The 18,285-nt window shown below is 28.5% G+C and overlaps 4 protein-coding genes across 4 annotated transcripts; 2 read left to right on the top strand and 2 right to left on the bottom strand.

Annotated features, from left to right (window-relative positions):
- Nucleotides 1-533: 533 nt before the first annotated feature.
- Nucleotides 534-2,136, bottom strand: LOC113548904. Its single transcript, XM_026950004.1, has 5 exons — nucleotides 1,981-2,136; nucleotides 1,690-1,912; nucleotides 1,543-1,630; nucleotides 1,238-1,468; nucleotides 534-1,152 (listed from the first exon to the last, which is right to left on the bottom strand). The coding sequence occupies exons 2-5, from the start codon at nucleotides 1,902-1,904 to the stop codon at nucleotides 1,027-1,029; spliced, it is 660 nt and encodes a 219-aa protein (XP_026805805.1). The 5' UTR covers nucleotides 1,905-1,912; nucleotides 1,981-2,136; the 3' UTR covers nucleotides 534-1,026.
- Nucleotides 2,137-2,367: 231 nt separating this feature from the next.
- On the top strand, nucleotides 2,368-3,502 carry LOC113548796 (TM2 domain-containing protein CG10795). Its single transcript, XM_026949866.1, has 3 exons — nucleotides 2,368-2,849; nucleotides 2,935-3,016; nucleotides 3,086-3,502. Exons 1-3 carry the CDS (start codon nucleotides 2,636-2,638, stop codon nucleotides 3,381-3,383), a joined length of 594 nt encoding a protein of 197 aa, XP_026805667.1. The 5' UTR covers nucleotides 2,368-2,635; the 3' UTR covers nucleotides 3,384-3,502.
- A 1,430-nt stretch (nucleotides 3,503-4,932) lies between these two features.
- LOC113560629 (protein KBP homolog) lies at nucleotides 4,933-11,988 on the bottom strand. The gene is made up of 7 exons (XM_026966620.1): nucleotides 11,841-11,988; nucleotides 8,437-9,287; nucleotides 8,057-8,178; nucleotides 7,708-7,945; nucleotides 7,352-7,606; nucleotides 7,127-7,277; nucleotides 4,933-6,173 (listed from the first exon to the last, which is right to left on the bottom strand). Exons 2-7 carry the CDS (start codon nucleotides 9,237-9,239, stop codon nucleotides 6,027-6,029), a joined length of 1,716 nt encoding a protein of 571 aa, XP_026822421.1. The 5' UTR covers nucleotides 9,240-9,287; nucleotides 11,841-11,988; the 3' UTR covers nucleotides 4,933-6,026.
- Nucleotides 11,989-16,191: 4,203 nt separating this feature from the next.
- LOC113548596 (NADH-cytochrome b5 reductase-like) lies at nucleotides 16,192-17,946 on the top strand. The gene has a single exon (XM_026949555.1). It carries the CDS (start codon nucleotides 16,284-16,286, stop codon nucleotides 17,199-17,201), a length of 918 nt encoding a protein of 305 aa, XP_026805356.1. The 5' UTR covers nucleotides 16,192-16,283; the 3' UTR covers nucleotides 17,202-17,946.
- Nucleotides 17,947-18,285: the final 339 nt, after the last annotated feature.

Below are 18,285 nucleotides of genomic sequence, written 5' to 3' on the forward strand. Positions count from 1 at the left end.
TTATCAATAATTATGATAAATTAATTTTATGAGATTAAAAATATTCTTAAAATATATGAGTTTTAAAATTAATACTTTTATCAAACAGAAAAATAATGCAATATAATTCATTTTATGGAATAATATAATAAGTTAGATAAATATAAAAAATAATAGGACAAACCAATAAGTGAATACTGAATTTTAAGTATTTAATACATAGAATTTAAAAACAAAATAGAAAATACTAAATAGCATTTTAGGCCAATACATGTTAAGACGTTAAGACAGAATTTCATCAATTATAAATTTTAAAAACGTAACAAATTAGACAAGAACAAAATTATGACTTAAAAGTTTGTTTAAAAAATTTACTAGTTCCAAAATATACTAAATACTTGAAATTTAAAATACACTTTTAATACTAACAATAATAGACTCTTCAACAAAAAAAATATTTATAATAGAATAACATCTATATCACTAATTATTGTTTTATTAATATAATAATATAATTACTTAAAATTCTATCATTTATAATATGTATACTCAGGGAAAACAATAAATTTAAACATACACCCTGACTGGTACATTCAATTTTATGAAGAAAATATATTATATTTGAAAATAAAATCAACCTATAAAATACCACAGACTTCTATACTTTACAAGATGAGCAACTCATGTCATCAAATTAATTTTACTGTACCATTTTTTTGGTTAGCAAATTTACATGGATACAATATAAATATCATCGGTATATCAATATATACATAAATAGTTTGCAATATTTATGGAAATCAGTAGCATAGCCATGAGGGAGGCTGAGGGAGCTGCAACCTCCCCCCCACCCACCAAAAAAAATCCAGGCTAAGCTACTGATGAGAATGTTTCTAAAAATCTATCCCAAAAATATGAAGAGCAAACTTCAATTATTTTATATTCTTGTATTTATAGATTGCTCATCTAGTATATTCATAACTTAAAACATGTTTTATATGTTTAAAATTACAGTACAGAAATCTGTGTTAAAGACACATAAAATATTTACATGGATACAGATTTTAAGAAATTAATTTCTCTTTGGATATTATTCCTAGCCACTGATTCATATTTATCTCTGTAGAACTTTGTTGCATATATGTTAGGAATTTGTAAAAAACTTTCAAGAACCTGTAAACATAAAACAAAATTTACAAATAAAATAAAAGTATACCAGCACAACAGTCAACAGTACTAGAATGTAAATTCAATTTACTTTTATACGTAATTCTTTATAAGTTTCTTCATCTAGGAAAGCATATTCTTCTCGAACATGATTTGTGTATTTTTCATAATCAGCTGGTCCCATACCTAAGATGGCCATGTCTACATCCAAAAAGTAATGTTTATCCTCACTTCCATAACATCCTTCAGTTTTATGTTCTTCTGTACTATTAATTGCACCAACTTTTAATAATGAAATAACATTTTCACACAAAACTGTATCCTAAATAGAAAAAAAATAGAAAATGTTTTAAAATCAAAAATATAAACATATAAATTCAAAATTCAAACATTTACCGTATTAAGTTTTGATTCTTCAGAGAACCTTCGAAAATGATTTATATTGTCCTCACTGCAGTCAGCTAACTTAGGGTCATATTCAAAACTAAAAAATGTTTATAAATATATTATATATTTAACCGAAACTTTAATGTTCCTACTTACTATCGAAATATTATAGCTAAAATTACTGCATTAGGATTTTTTACTATGCTTCTGGCAGTTTCAAATTGTTGCAAACAGTCATTCAAATCATCCAAACCGTGACATCTACGATCTGGTGCACTGTAACGATCCAATAATGCTCTCAACCAAACATCTCTGACTGATTCATGCACATCATTCGACAGTGATCCATTAAAATATTTTCTCAACATCATGAAGTTTTCTAATCAAACAATGAACAAAATATATTGATGTGAATAACACAGAGTACAGAGGGATTGATTCACACACTCTTTCAGTGCTCAGCTGTGCAGGAGGGTACACAAGTTAAATTATTGATTTTTGAGTATAAAGAAAATTGAAACTATTTAGTAGAATCTCATAGTAAAACTTATACCGACTAATGTAACTTTTTTTTTTTATTCATGTTATATTTCAAAATTAATAGTAGCTATGTAATAATAATTATGTGAAACTGTAAAATAAGTGAAAAATGAAAATAATAATAGTTATTTGTAAGTTTAAAATTAAATTTCATGAAAGACTAATACAATATAGTTGTTGTTTTGATGTTGGTCACATTGTAAAATGTTATCAGGACAAATTGCACAATCAAAACCACGGTCTTAGATAAAGATAACTAAGAATAAACGTCAACTTTTAAAAAAAATTATGATTTTGGTTTTTAATGTTTTGAACATTAATTTTTACTTTTTTAGTATTGCAAGTCTATTCAGTATCACAGAATAACGATTAACAATCAACAAAACAATATTAAATTAATTAGCATTTACTTACTATAAATTATTATAAGAGTAGTTGTGATAAGATTTGTAAATTTTTATTATTTAAATATAAAAATTATAGTTACTAAGCACTATTAGTAATAGATAGTTGATAGTAATATAGTATTATTTTCTCCGAAACTGACGCGATCAAGAATGCCATGAACTTGGTTTGCCCACTTCTGATCATTGTCCTACTGACATTCTGCGTGCATTCTGCACAGCCATCTACAGGGCTCGGGAAAACGGCAATCTACGAAACAGAATGTAAACATCTGCGAATGGGCCAATTCATGTGCCCCGATGACGGGTATGAATTCATCGACCCGGAAACACAACAGTTGCGTGGATGTACTAAAGACAATGTTGCTCAAGGTTTTAAATAACTCAACTCATTTAATATTGCTTAATGTTGTCATCAAACTTAATTTTGAAACTATTGTTAATTTTTTTTTTTAAGTTCGGTGTAAAGCAAGTGACGGTATTGTCTGTTTAGAAACTAAAAACTCGACATTTTGGAAAGAATTCCCATGTAAATGGACGTAAGTTTATATTATTTGAGATTCTCAACCAATCATCTAACCTAAATTACCTTATAATTTGTATTATAGCAATGGTTACCATTATGACACAACACTGTTATTGTCCATTTTTTTGGGCATGTTTGGCGTGGACCGTTTCTATTTAGGTTATCCAGCAATTGGTTTATTGAAATTATGCACACTAGGGTTTATGTTCATTGGCCAGTTGGTCGATGTAGTACTTATTGCAACACAAATTGTTCGTCCTGCTGATGGATCACATTATATCATTCCTTATTATGGTCCTGGCATTAACTTTATACTCATGGACAACGAAACTTACAGACAACCACAAGATGATTGGTTTGTTGATCATAATGAACTTTAAAGTGTTATAAAAAATAAGATAAAAACTACTATATCCAGATTAAGTTTTATTACTATAATTACCAATAAAGTTATAAGATGTATTAATTATTTTGTTTAATAAATCATGTTTGCTACCTAGTTTGTTTCAAGTACTACCTTAAAAATAAAATCTAAAATAAAAACATTTTTATGAGCATAATAATATATAAAGAATATAATGTATTATGTTTGTTTTTGGAGAAATTTGTACGGTATGTTTTTATTCAGTTTACAAGCTGTATTTTTGTTGTGGTGACACGGTTTTCCAAACTGCAAATAGGCTGTGATATTTAATAATTATCAGTATATATTTTGGAATTCAATATAAAGTTTAAATATATTGGCAGTATATTTAAAATATTAAAAAAAAAAATGCTTATATCTGAGTTAATTAAATAGTGATACAAAAATTAAAGCCCTAGATATTAATTGTATAAATATAAGATAATTCTTCTATAACATTTAAAAATAAACAAATTTGAATAGCTAATATTTTGATAAGGGAGTAGAGACGTTTTAAGATATTTTGGTCTACCTTTTTACAATTTCTAGTTTCGCCTATACATATCCCTAACATACATGTTTTAAAATAAAGAAAATATTAAAATAATAGTTACCATAATATAAGAATGTATAATATCACTTACTTTTTTCAATACATTACGAGTTATTTAATACCGTAAATGTATACAATCAATTCTCACAATTTGCAAATATTTATAAAAGCCAGTTTTATTACTAAAAAATTGCAGGTTTTTTCCAAAAAAAAATTTATAATTAGGATCTGTCATAATTTTTAACTGACTATCAGTACCACAAGGACAAAATATTTTAAAACTCTAGCTATTTATTGATGTCAATATTATAATTTATAATAGACTGGATAAAAAATAACAATAAATCTAAATTGTGTATTGATAAAAAACGAGATAAATATGATGTTAAAAATATATTTTATTAAATGCTCCAATTAAATTATAGGTTCATCTTGATACAATTGTAAATATTTAGGTCGTAATAAATTATTTATTATGTATTATTTTATCAGTTACTATAGTCAACAAATCACAATATAAAGTAAAAGACAATAGTATATATTGTTTTGTATTGTTTCAAATTTCAAAGGGTCCAATTACATAGGTACTAGTTAAAATAGTCATACAAGCCAAGATGCATTATAAGATATAATATTATTGATCAAATTATATAACTATTAAGTAGGTATATTTAATCAATATTAATAATACCTAATAAAGTATTATGGATTATAAGGTCTGTATATTGTATTTTAAACTTAAGAACAGAGTAATACTATTAACTTATAGTCTCAAAATATTAATTACAATGCACCTATTTAATGATTTAATAAATATTATTTAATTTCTTTAATAATACTAGTCTACATAATTATTCTTTGTAATACATTAAAACTATAAAAAAAAATTCATTGAATCATATGTCATACTCATACAATTATAATTACCAAATGCTTAAGATAATATAAAATTTAAATTTTAAAACTCAGTTAATATTATAATAAATATTTTAGTATTATAACTACTAACACACATTAGGGCACATTATTCAAATAATTTTACTTACTAAAAATACGAATAATATAAGTAGGTAGATAGGTATAAGTTAAGCATTGTTCGTAGATACAAATAAAAAAAAAGTTAAATTAATATTTAAATATTACAATTAATTTATAAATATTTTAGCCTAAATAAACATTCTAAGTTTTTTCAACAGCATAATACCTGCTTATATAATTTATTAAGGATGTAACATAAATATAATAACACATGTAAAGGTAGTAAGTCATGATAAATACAAAACAGTAAATAAGAGCTGTGTCTACATGGCGTAACTATTGAGCAATTGGAGCCTGAAGGGTGCAGTAATAATAAAGGTAGTATGGTAGTCGGTAATACCTACCTGTATATTGTAATATATGTTTTTATTTTATATCATGTTAACAGTCTTTTAAAATTAAAATTAATTACTCATAAAAAATAGCTGAATAACAACCATTAAAATTAATCAGTATAATTTATTTATAAATCTTTAATCACTCAAATCAGTCAAATCAAAACTAAACGTAGGTATATAACAAGAGTTAAGATGTAATTTTTTTTTTAAACATCAAGACACTAATTAATAAATAGGTACCTACTTATTACAAAAGTATCATTATAAAACCTTTAAATTTCTCACAGCACCCTCCATATAGTATGACAATCCCTATAAAGAGAAACCTCCTGAAAATTTCAATCTTGAACCCAACTTTTAAAGCTACGCCATAGACTATATTAAACAGCAATATAACAAACAATATACATTTTTTAAAAAGGTAAAAATTGATAATGAGTAATACTATTATAATGCGTTAAATTTATTGTTCCTTAAATGGTTAAATAATTTCTCAATCTTTGCAAGAATTTAATAAATATTTAGATTTATATCAAATAAAATCTTAAATTTTTTAAATATAAAATAACAAAACATAATAAAAAAATTACATAATATTGACTGCTTGAGAGTAGGGAAATGGCATTTTTATATTAGATACAATAAAGATCTTATTATTATAGTCACTTAGTTCATTATTTGGCTTAGAATATTAAACGTAATATCTTACTGGGCCTTGTGTCTTGAGTAGTTGATCTACCCTTGATGGAATTGACAGCAATAATTCTCTACAACTAGTCAACTCGACAGGAATCATTGATTCCAATCTAGGATCTCTCTGGCAGTAATCCACAACAGTCTATAATGAAACATAGGTAACTGTTAGGTATTGGTATATTATTAAAAAAACCATCCAAAATCCAGAATTGTAAATTAAAGGTGACTATACAAAAATAGCTTCTTTAATTGCTAATTGTTGAATCAAAATATTTAAATTAACTAGGTATTAAACATAATGTAGAGGTAACTATTTAAACCTAGAGTATATTTTGTAATATTAAATAAAAATTATCTTTCTGGTTTTCATAATAAGATACTCTAATATCATTATGCATTATAAAAATTCAAGAAAGACATATGTAATTGTACACATGTACAATTTCTAATTTATTTTTATAATACATAAGTATTAACTCAAACAAAAATAATCTTTTACTTGTAGTTATGTCAGAATAGGGTGCATAAAATATTGAAAAAACAATTTGCTGTGGCCATAAAATTGTTTACACAAGCTTATAGGTGTTCCCCTAACTATAAACTAACCACTAGGTCCATTACTTTTCACTGCTTGTTAGTTATTATGAAGTTCATAGAGGCAAATTTAACAAAAATATGTTAATATTTAAAAACAATGTTGAAGCAATTTATTCTATCTATACCATAATTCAATGACGTTCTTTGCAAGATTTTTTTATTGAAAAATTTGTAAATTTGATTTTTAAAAATGTAAATACTTACATAATATTTACAAATAAATATAAAAATATATATATTTTTTTAATGTTACACTTTTTAACTATTTTTATATTATTCAGATTTAAGATTATGATATGGTACATTGTTAAATTTTTTTTTTTTATTTGAGTAGGTTTTTAAACATAACATAATGACTATTAGGTTTAGGTACCTATGAATGCTGAGGGCAAATAATGAGAATTCAACACAATAAAATCAAATGGAAATTGAAAATGCTTGTAGGTAATATCAACAACACCCAAAAATAAAATGACATAAGTAATGAATTAGTTATACCTGGTAGTATTGTTTACACTGAAACAAAATCTCTAATTTAACATTCTTTTGATTGACAATCTTTTTGTGATTACATCTAGCCATATGCAAATGAGCTAACAACACTGGTTTCACATATGGATCACATACATGTTCTGGTAACTTTCTTTGCCTAAAATACAAAAAAAAACAAATGTTAAAACGATAATTTGAATATTAAATAACAACACCAAAAATTATACATACACGTAAAACGATTCGATGAATCTTAAATAATATTTAATAGACGAGCTCGAGTACAGATTAATCTTTTTAATCGCGTATTCTGTGAGTACCAGTTTATTCTTGACGTGTCGCTCATACTTGATATCCATCATATCGCTATACACTGTTCCCAATTCATACCAGATGCGTCTGCAAATATTCATACAATTCTCCTCGTTGAGTCTATTGACTGTTAACTCTAAGTCCACAATTCCTTTTTTGAAAAGCTTTCCCATCCTATATATTTATATAAACGCAATATTATAAAACCAGTGCACACATTCGTATAAACGACATGCATATATGATATAGATAACATAATTTATATAATTTTATACTTGTCTGGGTTGTCTTGGAAGTAAGACAATAGTTTGTACGTGAGGCATGTGTCCATACATAGATCTGAATAATAACTAGCAGACTTTTCAAATGTATAATACTTTTTCGTACGATTAAGGTTTATCAATATGCTATTAGCCAACAATTGCGCATCCTCGTAATTATTCACGTAGTACCGTGTCACCCGTTCTTCATTCCACATGTTGAAATTCTTGAACAATAAATTATTAAAGATCACTGAAAACAGTTAACACGTAACATATATTATTACATAGTACATAATAAATATATAATATTATTCTTATATTATGAATAATTATCCTTTAAAAACTGCGAGCTTATACATACTAGGCGGTTGTTTATGCGTTTTCTGCTTCATCAATCTGGTTTTGGACTTCTTCAGTAATCTCAAACCGTATCTGGCCCAACAACGCGAAATGTCTGCTGAATATTGTTTATATGTTTCTGAACTGAAACATTTTTTTATATATATATAAATGTATTATTATTAATATTATCATCCAAAGCACCTCATCGAATGAAAATAGGTATACATTTTAAACGTTTTCTTTTCTCTCCAATATCCATCTAAAGTATTAACTATGTATACTTTTTATAATTAATATAGCTAATTATCTTAATCATAATATTATAATTTATTATTGTTATAATTAGGTACCATTGAGCACATAGGTATTTATATACTCAGTAGTTATAGAAATACATACTTGTATAGATTGATGTATTGTTTGGGTATAATCTTTTCCATGAACGTTGATGCTGCCGCCAAATGATGTCTGGCCTGTTGGTAGGCATTCTGTTGACAAAGCAAATTTGCAATTAGAGCAGAAGACAGGGCCCAATCTAATGGGCTTTGTAGAAACAGATTGTTTTCCAGTTGAAGCTTGAGTGTAAGATGTGTGCACATAAGCGCGTCGGTGATATTGCCACGGTTCTTGTACACCTCGATGATATAGAATAGCGTAAATAGTCTTGAACTTATCAGAGGATTCTTGTTCGTGATCAACGCGCGTTTTTTTGGGCAATTAGGCAGCAGCTTATTGACGGTTGTGGCCGATCCCCACCTTTGCTCGTTGTACTCTTGGTACACATACTGTGCCTCCAGTAAGTATTGTAAAGCTTCTTCGTGATCATCATTATCCTTTTCCTTGATGTAACCCAACATATTGAGGGAGTTTATGACGCTTAGTATGTTATCAGCTTCTGATTCGTGATCTTCGACAGTGTCTTTTGCTTTGAGAAACATAGACTCGGCCATTGCTGAATCATCTTCCGTGTCATAGTATATTCGTCCTAACTGATAGCACACGGCCGCTAGACGTGAACTAAATTTTTTTACATCAGGTCCGTTTAATGAATTGACCTGCAGGACGAGCATGTGATACATTTCTTCTAGGTTTTCTTTTAAATTTGGGTTAGATTCGTATGGTTGGAGAGTTAAATTTGAAAGACCCAATAATTCGGAGTGATCTGACGTATTACAGTAACCATACGTGTCGGAGTGAGCCATTTTGTCACAATAAATACTCTCTAATGACCTTTGTAGTAATTTTAGATTCTAAAAAAAATTAAAAATATTCAATCAAATATCAATTCCATAAGCGGACACACATAATAATTATAGTCCACAACTAAAAACAATTTTCAATTGGTTTTGTATTCATTCTAAATGATTAAATAGTCAAGTCCTTTATCAGTATACATAATCGCAACGTTATGAGTATAAAAATATTTAACTTTTTCCGAATAACGATATTCTTCAGATTTCTCAAGTAAGAATTTGAAATATTATTTTATTTAATTAATAATTGTTCATCAAATTGCCTACACATAACCCCTTAGAAAAATCATGCCGTTTAAGAAACCGCATAAATATTATAGGTACCCAAGGCCGGATTGGCCCATGGGGATACGGTAGTGTTGGGAAGGAACTCGTTCCAAAAGGTACGGATTCCTAGAACGAGTTCTTTTTGTAGGAATGAAGTTTGGAACTGCTTTCTTCAAAAATAATGAAAAAAGAATTTGAACGAATTCTTTATATTGAGGAACGTGAATAAAAATCACAGTTCTTGAAATTTTAAAAAATAAATTTTTTATCTTAATTTTTTATTTAATTTAGTTTTTAAAAATCAGATAAAATAAAGACAAATTAAATCTATATTATTAATTATTATACATTTTTATATTTTTATATATTAATTCAATAGTTTAGTACTCAGTTCCTGTTTAGATTCATTTATCATTTTTATCATTCATTTATTGACATCAAAAATAAAAAGGTAATATTCTAAAACCGCTAGATTGGTTAAGTTAAAAAAGTGGAACGATAATTGGAATGAGTTCCTATTATAGAGGAACTGAATTTGGAGTGAGCTCCTTCTTTGAATAAGAAACGGGGATCTGGAACGAGTTCATATATTAGGAACTGAACAAGGAACGGAACTGGATCCATTTAAAAAGAAACTTTCCCAACACTGGATACCGGAAAACTTCCCGGTGGGCAAGTGTGCTTGAGGGATGCTATAACTGCAAACGGTTTTTAATTTTGTCATAAATTGTCATAAATTTTTTTTTACATTTATTATTATTTATTATTTACTAATTTATCATATTATAATTATATTTCTGACACGGACTAAGATATACTATATCTAGTAATAGATCTGCAAGGGCCATAAATTTACAACGCAACCCGGTCCTACAGATTTTTTCTAAAGCCCGGCCCGAAAATCACCCTAAGCTCATAAAAAGCCCGTTCCAGTCCAAGGATATTTTTTTTAAGTCCGGTCCGATCCGGTCTAAACATTTTTTGATAAAAAAAAATTAGGTTGAACCACTTGAACCCCAACCCCCTCCTTTATACGTGCTTGTATAAAAACATATGTTATAACAGCGGTCCTTAGTCTTTGTGTAGTGGCGATCCAAGATATTTACCAAATTTTTCATGCGACCTTTTTATAAATAATGTTCAATGGCGGTATAAATTTTAGCCGACCCATTTAAAATTATTGGCGACCCAAAATTGGGTCGCGACCCTATAGTTAAGAACCGCTGGTTATATGACACATTGTTTATTAAAATTGCTTATGTTATTTTTCTCAACATTTTATTTATTGAAATATAAATATTTATGTTAGAATTATAAGAAAAATTAAATAAAAATTAATTAGATTTAACAATCTTTAAAAAAACCTGATGCTCTTGTTTTGGATAGCTTTTTGGAGTTAAAAAAAAAAATGCATTACTTAATAAAGAACTCATATTAAATTGTTTTGCTATATTATGTATATACACATTTTATTTTAATAAATATTAAAAATAAAAATAAAGTCAGTAAACAAAATTGTAATTTTTAAAATTGTATATGGGGTAGGGAGTTGCCTCCTATTACCTTAAAAAAAAACACTAGTACCTAATTTTTGTTTTTATGTATAATATAAGATATTATAATATAGAGGACCGGTCTAAATAATTTTCCAGGGCCGAAAAATTCTGCCAATCCGTCCCTGTAGTATCTAATAACAAAACTTTCTTCAGTGATAAATCTATATAATTATTGTGTTTAATGTGTTTCATTCATAACTTCATAAGCCCATGATTTGTTAATTGATTTAAACACCATAAGTGTTCTAACTAAGTCCGGCTTAATATAACGGTATCTAAAATCAATCGAAATCGAGTACTATGACGCAACCTGCAAAGTTGGAGTCTACCGTCCCCTTCCTCACTTGTTTTTGACCCGTACTTAATAATCTTATCAAGTGATAAATGTCATTCAATATCGAGTATAAATCCAAAAATTAATATTCAACAATAATACAAAGAGTACGAAACAAATATATATATATATATATTATTGACCCCTCTCAGGAAATTTGTAGTTACGATACTAATCTAGTAGTTACCATCATTATACAAATTGTTATGCGCACACACATTTCAGAGAATGATTAATGTAGCTATTCGAAAATGTATATACATTAATATCGATATACTGTACATTTTTGAATCGCCAATATTATAATATAATAATTATATAGGTAATATTCGTGTACATGCGAAACACGGTCATTATTATACAAATACAAATACACAACAATACTTCACTTACCGGACGTGTGTTAGGGCCTGAGAATGAAAAATAAACGAAGTCTAAAAAGAATATGATGATAAAAGGAACGCAGAGTGGAAGTCAGTTCCGATCGTGGAAAACTCAGTATAATAATATTGTGGGCGTGTGTGTTTGTGTGCGTGTAAATGAAAAATCAATAGGTACTCGGTCGTCCCGACTCCCGGGAAAACCTTAGGTAGGTATATATCAATATCACGATGCAAAGAGAGTTGCCAACTTGTTTTGCTGATCGTATTCTTAAGTAATAAGTTATCATAATATATACTTATATTTTGTTGTATCTACGCCGATTACTTCCGACCTAAAGTTAGTTGTTGCGCATTAGGTACTTACTAATAAAACAAAACATAGTATTATACACAATTGAAATAATATTACTTAATTATTGTTTTATTTTACAAAGAACGCATCCACACGATCTCTATCGAAGAAACCTTTTTGTCAACTCTAATGTTTTATGAATTATAACCTAGTTGTATACAACTGTCAATGAAGACAGAACAATTTCACTCCATGTTTACCCCTAAGACGAGCAATTTTTACTACTTTTTGTACAATAATCAATTATTATTATAATAAAAATTATTTTATCAAATATTTATTTTAATTTTTTTCTTTAACATTTTAGGTATTGGGTATTTTCAATTTTTTTACTGCTAGGGATCTCAAAAAAAAAAATTTGCCCCGAGCATCAGAAGTCTAAATCCGGCCTTGGTATCTACGATTTATTATTTGAAATAATAATATTATAGTTTAATAATAGTTCTTAAGCACTTCGCAATTTGCGCGTATTCAATACTTGTAAAACTATAAAGCACTAACTATAATAATCATTGCCGGATTTACCATTGGGCTAACTAGGCTGTAGCCTGGGGCGGCAATTTTTCTCTCTTTTTTCGTCTCTATAAACAGACAAAAATTATTTTACTCTTTTATTAGATGAAACTGATCTCTGAGAAGAACCTGAAGTTTTACGAAATTATTTTCCAAATAATTTAGAGTCGTCATTTGCAAATGAATTGATTCATTTTAAATTATACTGCAAAAATAAAGGTATTGAGAAAGTTTCCCTGTCAAAATTACTCCAACACATACGTGATCATAATTTGACATCTGTTTTCCGAACATAGACATCTCGTACAGATTATTCAATTGCAGTGCCGAGCGTTGCTTTTCATGTTTAAAATGTATTAAAAATTGTTTAAGGTTGGTGACATCAGAAACACGATTAAATAGTTTGATGCTTCTTAACATTAAGGCTGAAATATTGACAACCCTAAATTTTGACGATCTAATCGACACATTTGTCCAACAAAAGGCACGAAGAAAGTTTTTACTGTGTGTCTTGACTTTTGTATTTGTATTTTAAAATTAAATCTCCAGTTTACCGAGTACCTAATTTTTCAAGTTTTTAATTGTGCACTAAAATAACACTTATATGAAGCTCATATTGGTTTAAAAAAAATGATTGTATGATTTTGAGGCGGCATTGTTCTAATAGCCTAGGGCGGCTTAAAAGGTAAATCCGGCACTTATAATAATATATTTTATGAAAATTTTTACCTGTTTTAAATAGATTTTCGTTTTTGTACAGTAAAAGTTAAGTCTAAACTAACACAGTGTCACTGTCGACGTAAAATTGTAGACTACAATGTATCATAAATGCGCGATCTATCGATACATCATCGATACATCAGGGCCGTCCCATAGGGCAAGGCGAGCGGGGCCCTTGTCCCAGCTTTCACCACAATTGGCAGGCCCCACTTTCATAGATACAATATAAAAAGTCAAATTGATGAGCAAAAAAAAAATTTTTTTGATGTAAAATTGTAAAAGAAAATATCACCAACTTAACTATAATCTCTATAGTCAAAAAAATTGCTGACCAATTAAATATGATGATATTATTGATTAATTTGCGGATTTAAAAAGTAGAAAAGTTAATATTTAATACATTTTTATATTGTACCTATTACTATATTTTATATTTATTGTATTGTAATATTGTCAATATTATTATTTATTATATTAAGTTTGTCAAGTTTGATTATATGACATGTTGCGTTATTAATTTATTTACTCATTCATATTGCTGTAAGTGCAAGGTATTATATTTGTTAAAACTATTTGCGCACATTTGAGTTTCAAATTTAGGGAGTTAAACAGGGTAGTTCTTTTATCATTAAACACTTATTATTTTGTCAAGTATTGACTTATTCATTTATTTTTCAAAATATTTTGTTTCATGCTTTTCTCAAACTGTATGAAATTTTTATTTTTTTCACCCTTTTATTTAATTACCAAACCACTATCAACTTTTTATTTTCAAATGTCAACCTATATTTAAAACGTATCTTATTAATAGGCCTATTTTTTTATGAATTTTAACTTTCAAATTATTATTTTTCATTAATTTTTTAGCAAAATATAGCTTTTCAAGGTTGGGTGGTTTTCAGTTTTTATAATATTTCTTGTTTCATATCTCATATTTAATAAACTCGTTTGTACTTGTAGCATCAATCTGTAGAACAAACGCCAAAAAACCTCAAACCACCCAACTTTGAGTAGTTATAACTCACGGTTAAATGAAAAATAATAATTTTAACGTCAATTTAATGTCATTTTACGAAATTGTATACATAGGTTGCTATTTAAAATTCAAAAGTTGATAATGATTTCACTATTAAATATAAGGGTGAAAAAAATTAAAATGGTATGTATAGTTATAGAAAAGCATAAAACTAAAAATTTTGAAAAAAATAATTGAAAAAAGCTAACACTTTTTAAAATAATAAGTGTTTAATATCTAAAAATCACTCTGTATATGAATGCAACTGACGCGTAATAGTGATATTTTAAACATTTTAATCCCCACAATTTTACTCTGTCCCGAGCACCGCAAATCATCGGGACGGTCCTGGATGCATGATGCATTCAACAATATTCGCTAAGGATTTTATACCATAAAACATATAAATAGAAAATACGGTAATAGGTAATACGTGTTGGGCGTCAGGGTGTGGAAGAGCAATGGCAATTGCGATGTCGTCGGTTATGATCAGCGAGGATGAGGGAACTCCCGATCTGCAGTTTAACAACGAGCACGTAATACGTTTGAATTTATTAATTATAATATAGAGCCCGGGTTTATATGTTCGATAAACCCTCAAAATATGCACTATAAAATATACATTTGTGCCATTATTTTGTAGAAATATATCCTTAAAACTAAAAAATATGCAAAAAAAATCTTTAATTTAATTTTTTTTAATATCTTTAGATAAAATTATTTATATTATGATAAATTTTCAATGATGATGTCGAATATTATAGTTTTAATTTGAAAAAGCAATAACGAAAATATTTCTTTATTTATAAACTCGGTACCTTATGTAGCTAAATGAAAAGAAATACATACCAAAAACAAATTGTATTGACTTGACTGTAAATATATTACAGTCATTTTTTGAGACAGTTCTCAAGGAAAATAATGCGGGTGGGTGGGTGGATTATTAGATTTATTGTGTGCAACTCGGCACATGTTATATTGTTATATAATCTTATAATGGTTAATATTTTTTTTTAAAAATATGGTCTATTTTATCGTACCTTATAGATACCTTAAAAAATAAATTAATATTTATAATTTTTAATAATAAAAAAAAAAATAGCAAAAAAACTGATGGTAGTAGGGTGGATGGTCAAATTGTATAAATTTGTAAAAAAAAATGTGGACTAACTGATCTCAGACGTAAAATTTACGCAAATCCTTACCTATTTTCGACGTAAATTTGACTAACCAATTAATCAACATATCATAAACGTAAATTTATCACGAAAAATATACGATTGTCGATTATGTATACACGTATTAGTAGAGATTTTGAGACATTTTTTAATTTAAAGTTAAAATATTCTAATTTATAAGGTAATAAATATTGCATTTACTATATAAATACAAGTGAGAAGCAGTCACTATTACTTTTTTTATAGTTTTATTTTTAGGTCATAACTCATAGGTACATGTATGTGAACAATATAATACTAAGGCACGGCTGTAGAAGTGTGGAGTTCCTAATACCTAATAAGTACGAATAATAATAACCTAATTATACGAAATACGAATATAGTGAATACTGAATATACGATCGTGATCTATTAAAAATGATCCGTAGTTTTATCACAGACTATATTATAGTCTGTGGTTTCATTTAATTATTGATAGCGTGTTCAGTGATAACAGCGAAGAGATAGTAAAAAAAATTATGATAATATTGATATTGGATTTTCGTTTTTTTCGATCATGAAAAATTCAATGATCAACATCTAATCAGTTCATGTTCAAGATCATTCGTATCTCGTGACGTGTTCATTGCCTGCGTCTGTTTGAAACTCGCCACCCGTCCCCTTTCACGCCACATCATGTACGACCCGCCGCCGGAACGTCCGTCCGAATCGGACTGCTGCGGTAACGGATGCGCGGAATGCGTGTTCGACGTGTACGACCGGGAGTGCGCGCGGTGGCGACATCGGCTCCGGGCCGGCGGCGAAGGCGATCGGCTGCGGCGGGATTTGCTGTCGGCCACCAAGCACAAGCCGTACAGGATCGTTTCCACAGTGGCTCTGGCCGACGACGTACGCGCGTACACGTTCGCGGCCATACCGACGGCCGTTGGCCGGCTGCCGATAGCGTACACACAGCACGTGCACATCCGGCTAGCGGACGGCCTCAGCAGACCGTACACACCAGTGGCCCTGGGCGACGACGATTGCTCGTTTGACGTCCTTGTCAAGGCCTACCCAGGTGGACGGTTTACTGGGCGGTTGTCGGAAATGACCGTTGACGACGTCGTCACGGTGCGCGGGCCTTTCGGCGGCGTACGGTATGACGGATACGATTCGATAGTTATGTTTGCCGGCGGTACCGGTGTGGCCGCCTTCGTGGGTCTAATTGGGTCGGTGTTAGACGATGATAAGTGTGAGGTATTGCTGAGACTGCACTACTCGTGTAAGACTCTCGACGGAGTGCTGATGCGCAAGGAGCTGGCCGTTCAAGCGGCTTACTGGAACTGTGCAGTACATTTGTATTTGACGAGGGAACACGATTGGTCACAATGTTCAAAATCCTTTTGGTACAATGAAAATATAACAAAAGGAAGAATATCACAAGACTGTATAGCTAAAATAATCGATAAGCAACACGACTTGAGAACGTTATGGCTCATTTGTGGAAATGATGAATTTAATCAATATGTCTTCAACTCCTTAGTAAATTACAATATTAAACAAGACAATATTCAATTATTAAATAATACTACCAAAAATTTTGAAGTATCTTGATATTGTATAATCAGGTATCCTACTAGCAAAATAAGAATTTGAAAATTGGCAATAAAATTGCTCATCTGTTCAAACAAATCGTTAAAATTTAGCTATTGTTATTTAATATTTAAAAACTTTTTAAAAGAACATGAATAATTTATTTACATATTTTTACCATTGATGACCAAAACGATAATTTATCAACATTCCCCTTTTAAGTAAAAAATTTATAGTTCAATCATTTACTCTAAGTGGTAGGTGAACCATTTTTCTGTACCCAATACACAATTATTTTAATAAAATATTATTTGTTATTCACTATACAACAGTGCAGTATAGTATAACTTGAGCATAAAAATATTTCAGTAGTAAGTATAGATAAACTAATTAAGGCTTTACTTAATACTCTCAAGTTTAAAAGTTAGCCAACATTTTACTAAAAATATTTATACTAAGGTCCAAAAGTTAACCTAAATTTAACACCATTTTACTGAATGCTTCTTTAAAACAAATTGTGAAATAATAAAAACTGAATACAATCATGATGTTCTAATCCATGTATTCTATAAAAGTGATAGTTTACTCTTATTTATTTAAATTTACTCGATTTATCATGTATGTAATTCAAGTGTTGACTACAAGACATTATACAATTAATAGGTAGTGGTGATATTTGACATTAATATCATAGCTTTTGTTCATTTATCTTGACTAATCAACTATCATTGATTTTATTACAAATATAAATTTGATATTTTTACCATATTATTATGCATCCGAATTTATAGTTTTCTTTTTTTATAATAGATAAAATTAAAACATGACATTTTTATTAATATAATATTTTATTTCAATAAATAAAACAAAATAATCAATGTAAACAAATTATATTTTGGGAATTAAAAAAAAAAATTAAATCTCAAATATTATATTAGAAATTATTTTATTTAACAACAACAGTAATTCAACTGGGTATTAGTTTTCACTAAAATTAAAAATATAATATAGAAAATATATATAATATATATATATATATATATATATATATAAATATATAAATAATGTTTTACTTAATAATTAAAATGATCAGTAAGTGACTCAA

The sequence above is a fragment of the Rhopalosiphum maidis genome, chromosome 1 (assembly GCF_003676215.2).
Source record: "Rhopalosiphum maidis isolate BTI-1 chromosome 1, ASM367621v3, whole genome shotgun sequence".
NCBI classification, from domain to species: domain Eukaryota; kingdom Metazoa; phylum Arthropoda; class Insecta; order Hemiptera; family Aphididae; genus Rhopalosiphum; species Rhopalosiphum maidis.

Bases quoted from the DNA above. Each gene is read 5' to 3' on its own strand.
- LOC113548904 (XM_026950004.1), bottom strand. From the start codon at position 1,904: ATGATGTTGAGAAAATATTTTAATGGATCACTGTCGAATGATGTGCAT. The intron at 1,469-1,542 runs GTAAATGTTTGA...TTTTCTATTTAG, and splicing joins AAGAATCAAAACTTAATACG to GATACAGTTTTGTGTGAAAA. The intron at 1,153-1,237 runs GTAAATTGAATT...TTATGTTTACAG, and splicing joins ATAAAGAATTACGTATAAAA to GTTCTTGAAAGTTTTTTACA.
- LOC113548796 (XM_026949866.1), top strand. From the start codon at position 2,636: ATGAACTTGGTTTGCCCACTTCTGATCATTGTCCTACTGACATTCTGC. The intron at 2,850-2,934 runs GTTTTAAATAAC...TTTTTTTTTAAG, and splicing joins TAAAGACAATGTTGCTCAAG to TTCGGTGTAAAGCAAGTGAC. The intron at 3,017-3,085 runs GTAAGTTTATAT...TTTGTATTATAG, and splicing joins GAATTCCCATGTAAATGGAC to CAATGGTTACCATTATGACA.
- LOC113560629 (XM_026966620.1), bottom strand. From the start codon at position 9,239: ATGGCTCACTCCGACACGTATGGTTACTGTAATACGTCAGATCACTCC. The intron at 7,607-7,707 runs GTATAAAATTAT...ATAAATATATAG, and splicing joins TTCCAAGACAACCCAGACAA to GATGGGAAAGCTTTTCAAAA. The intron at 7,278-7,351 runs GTATGTATAATT...TTTGTATTTTAG, and splicing joins TTCATCGAATCGTTTTACGT to GCAAAGAAAGTTACCAGAAC.
- LOC113548596 (XM_026949555.1), top strand. From the start codon at position 16,284: ATGTACGACCCGCCGCCGGAACGTCCGTCCGAATCGGACTGCTGCGGT.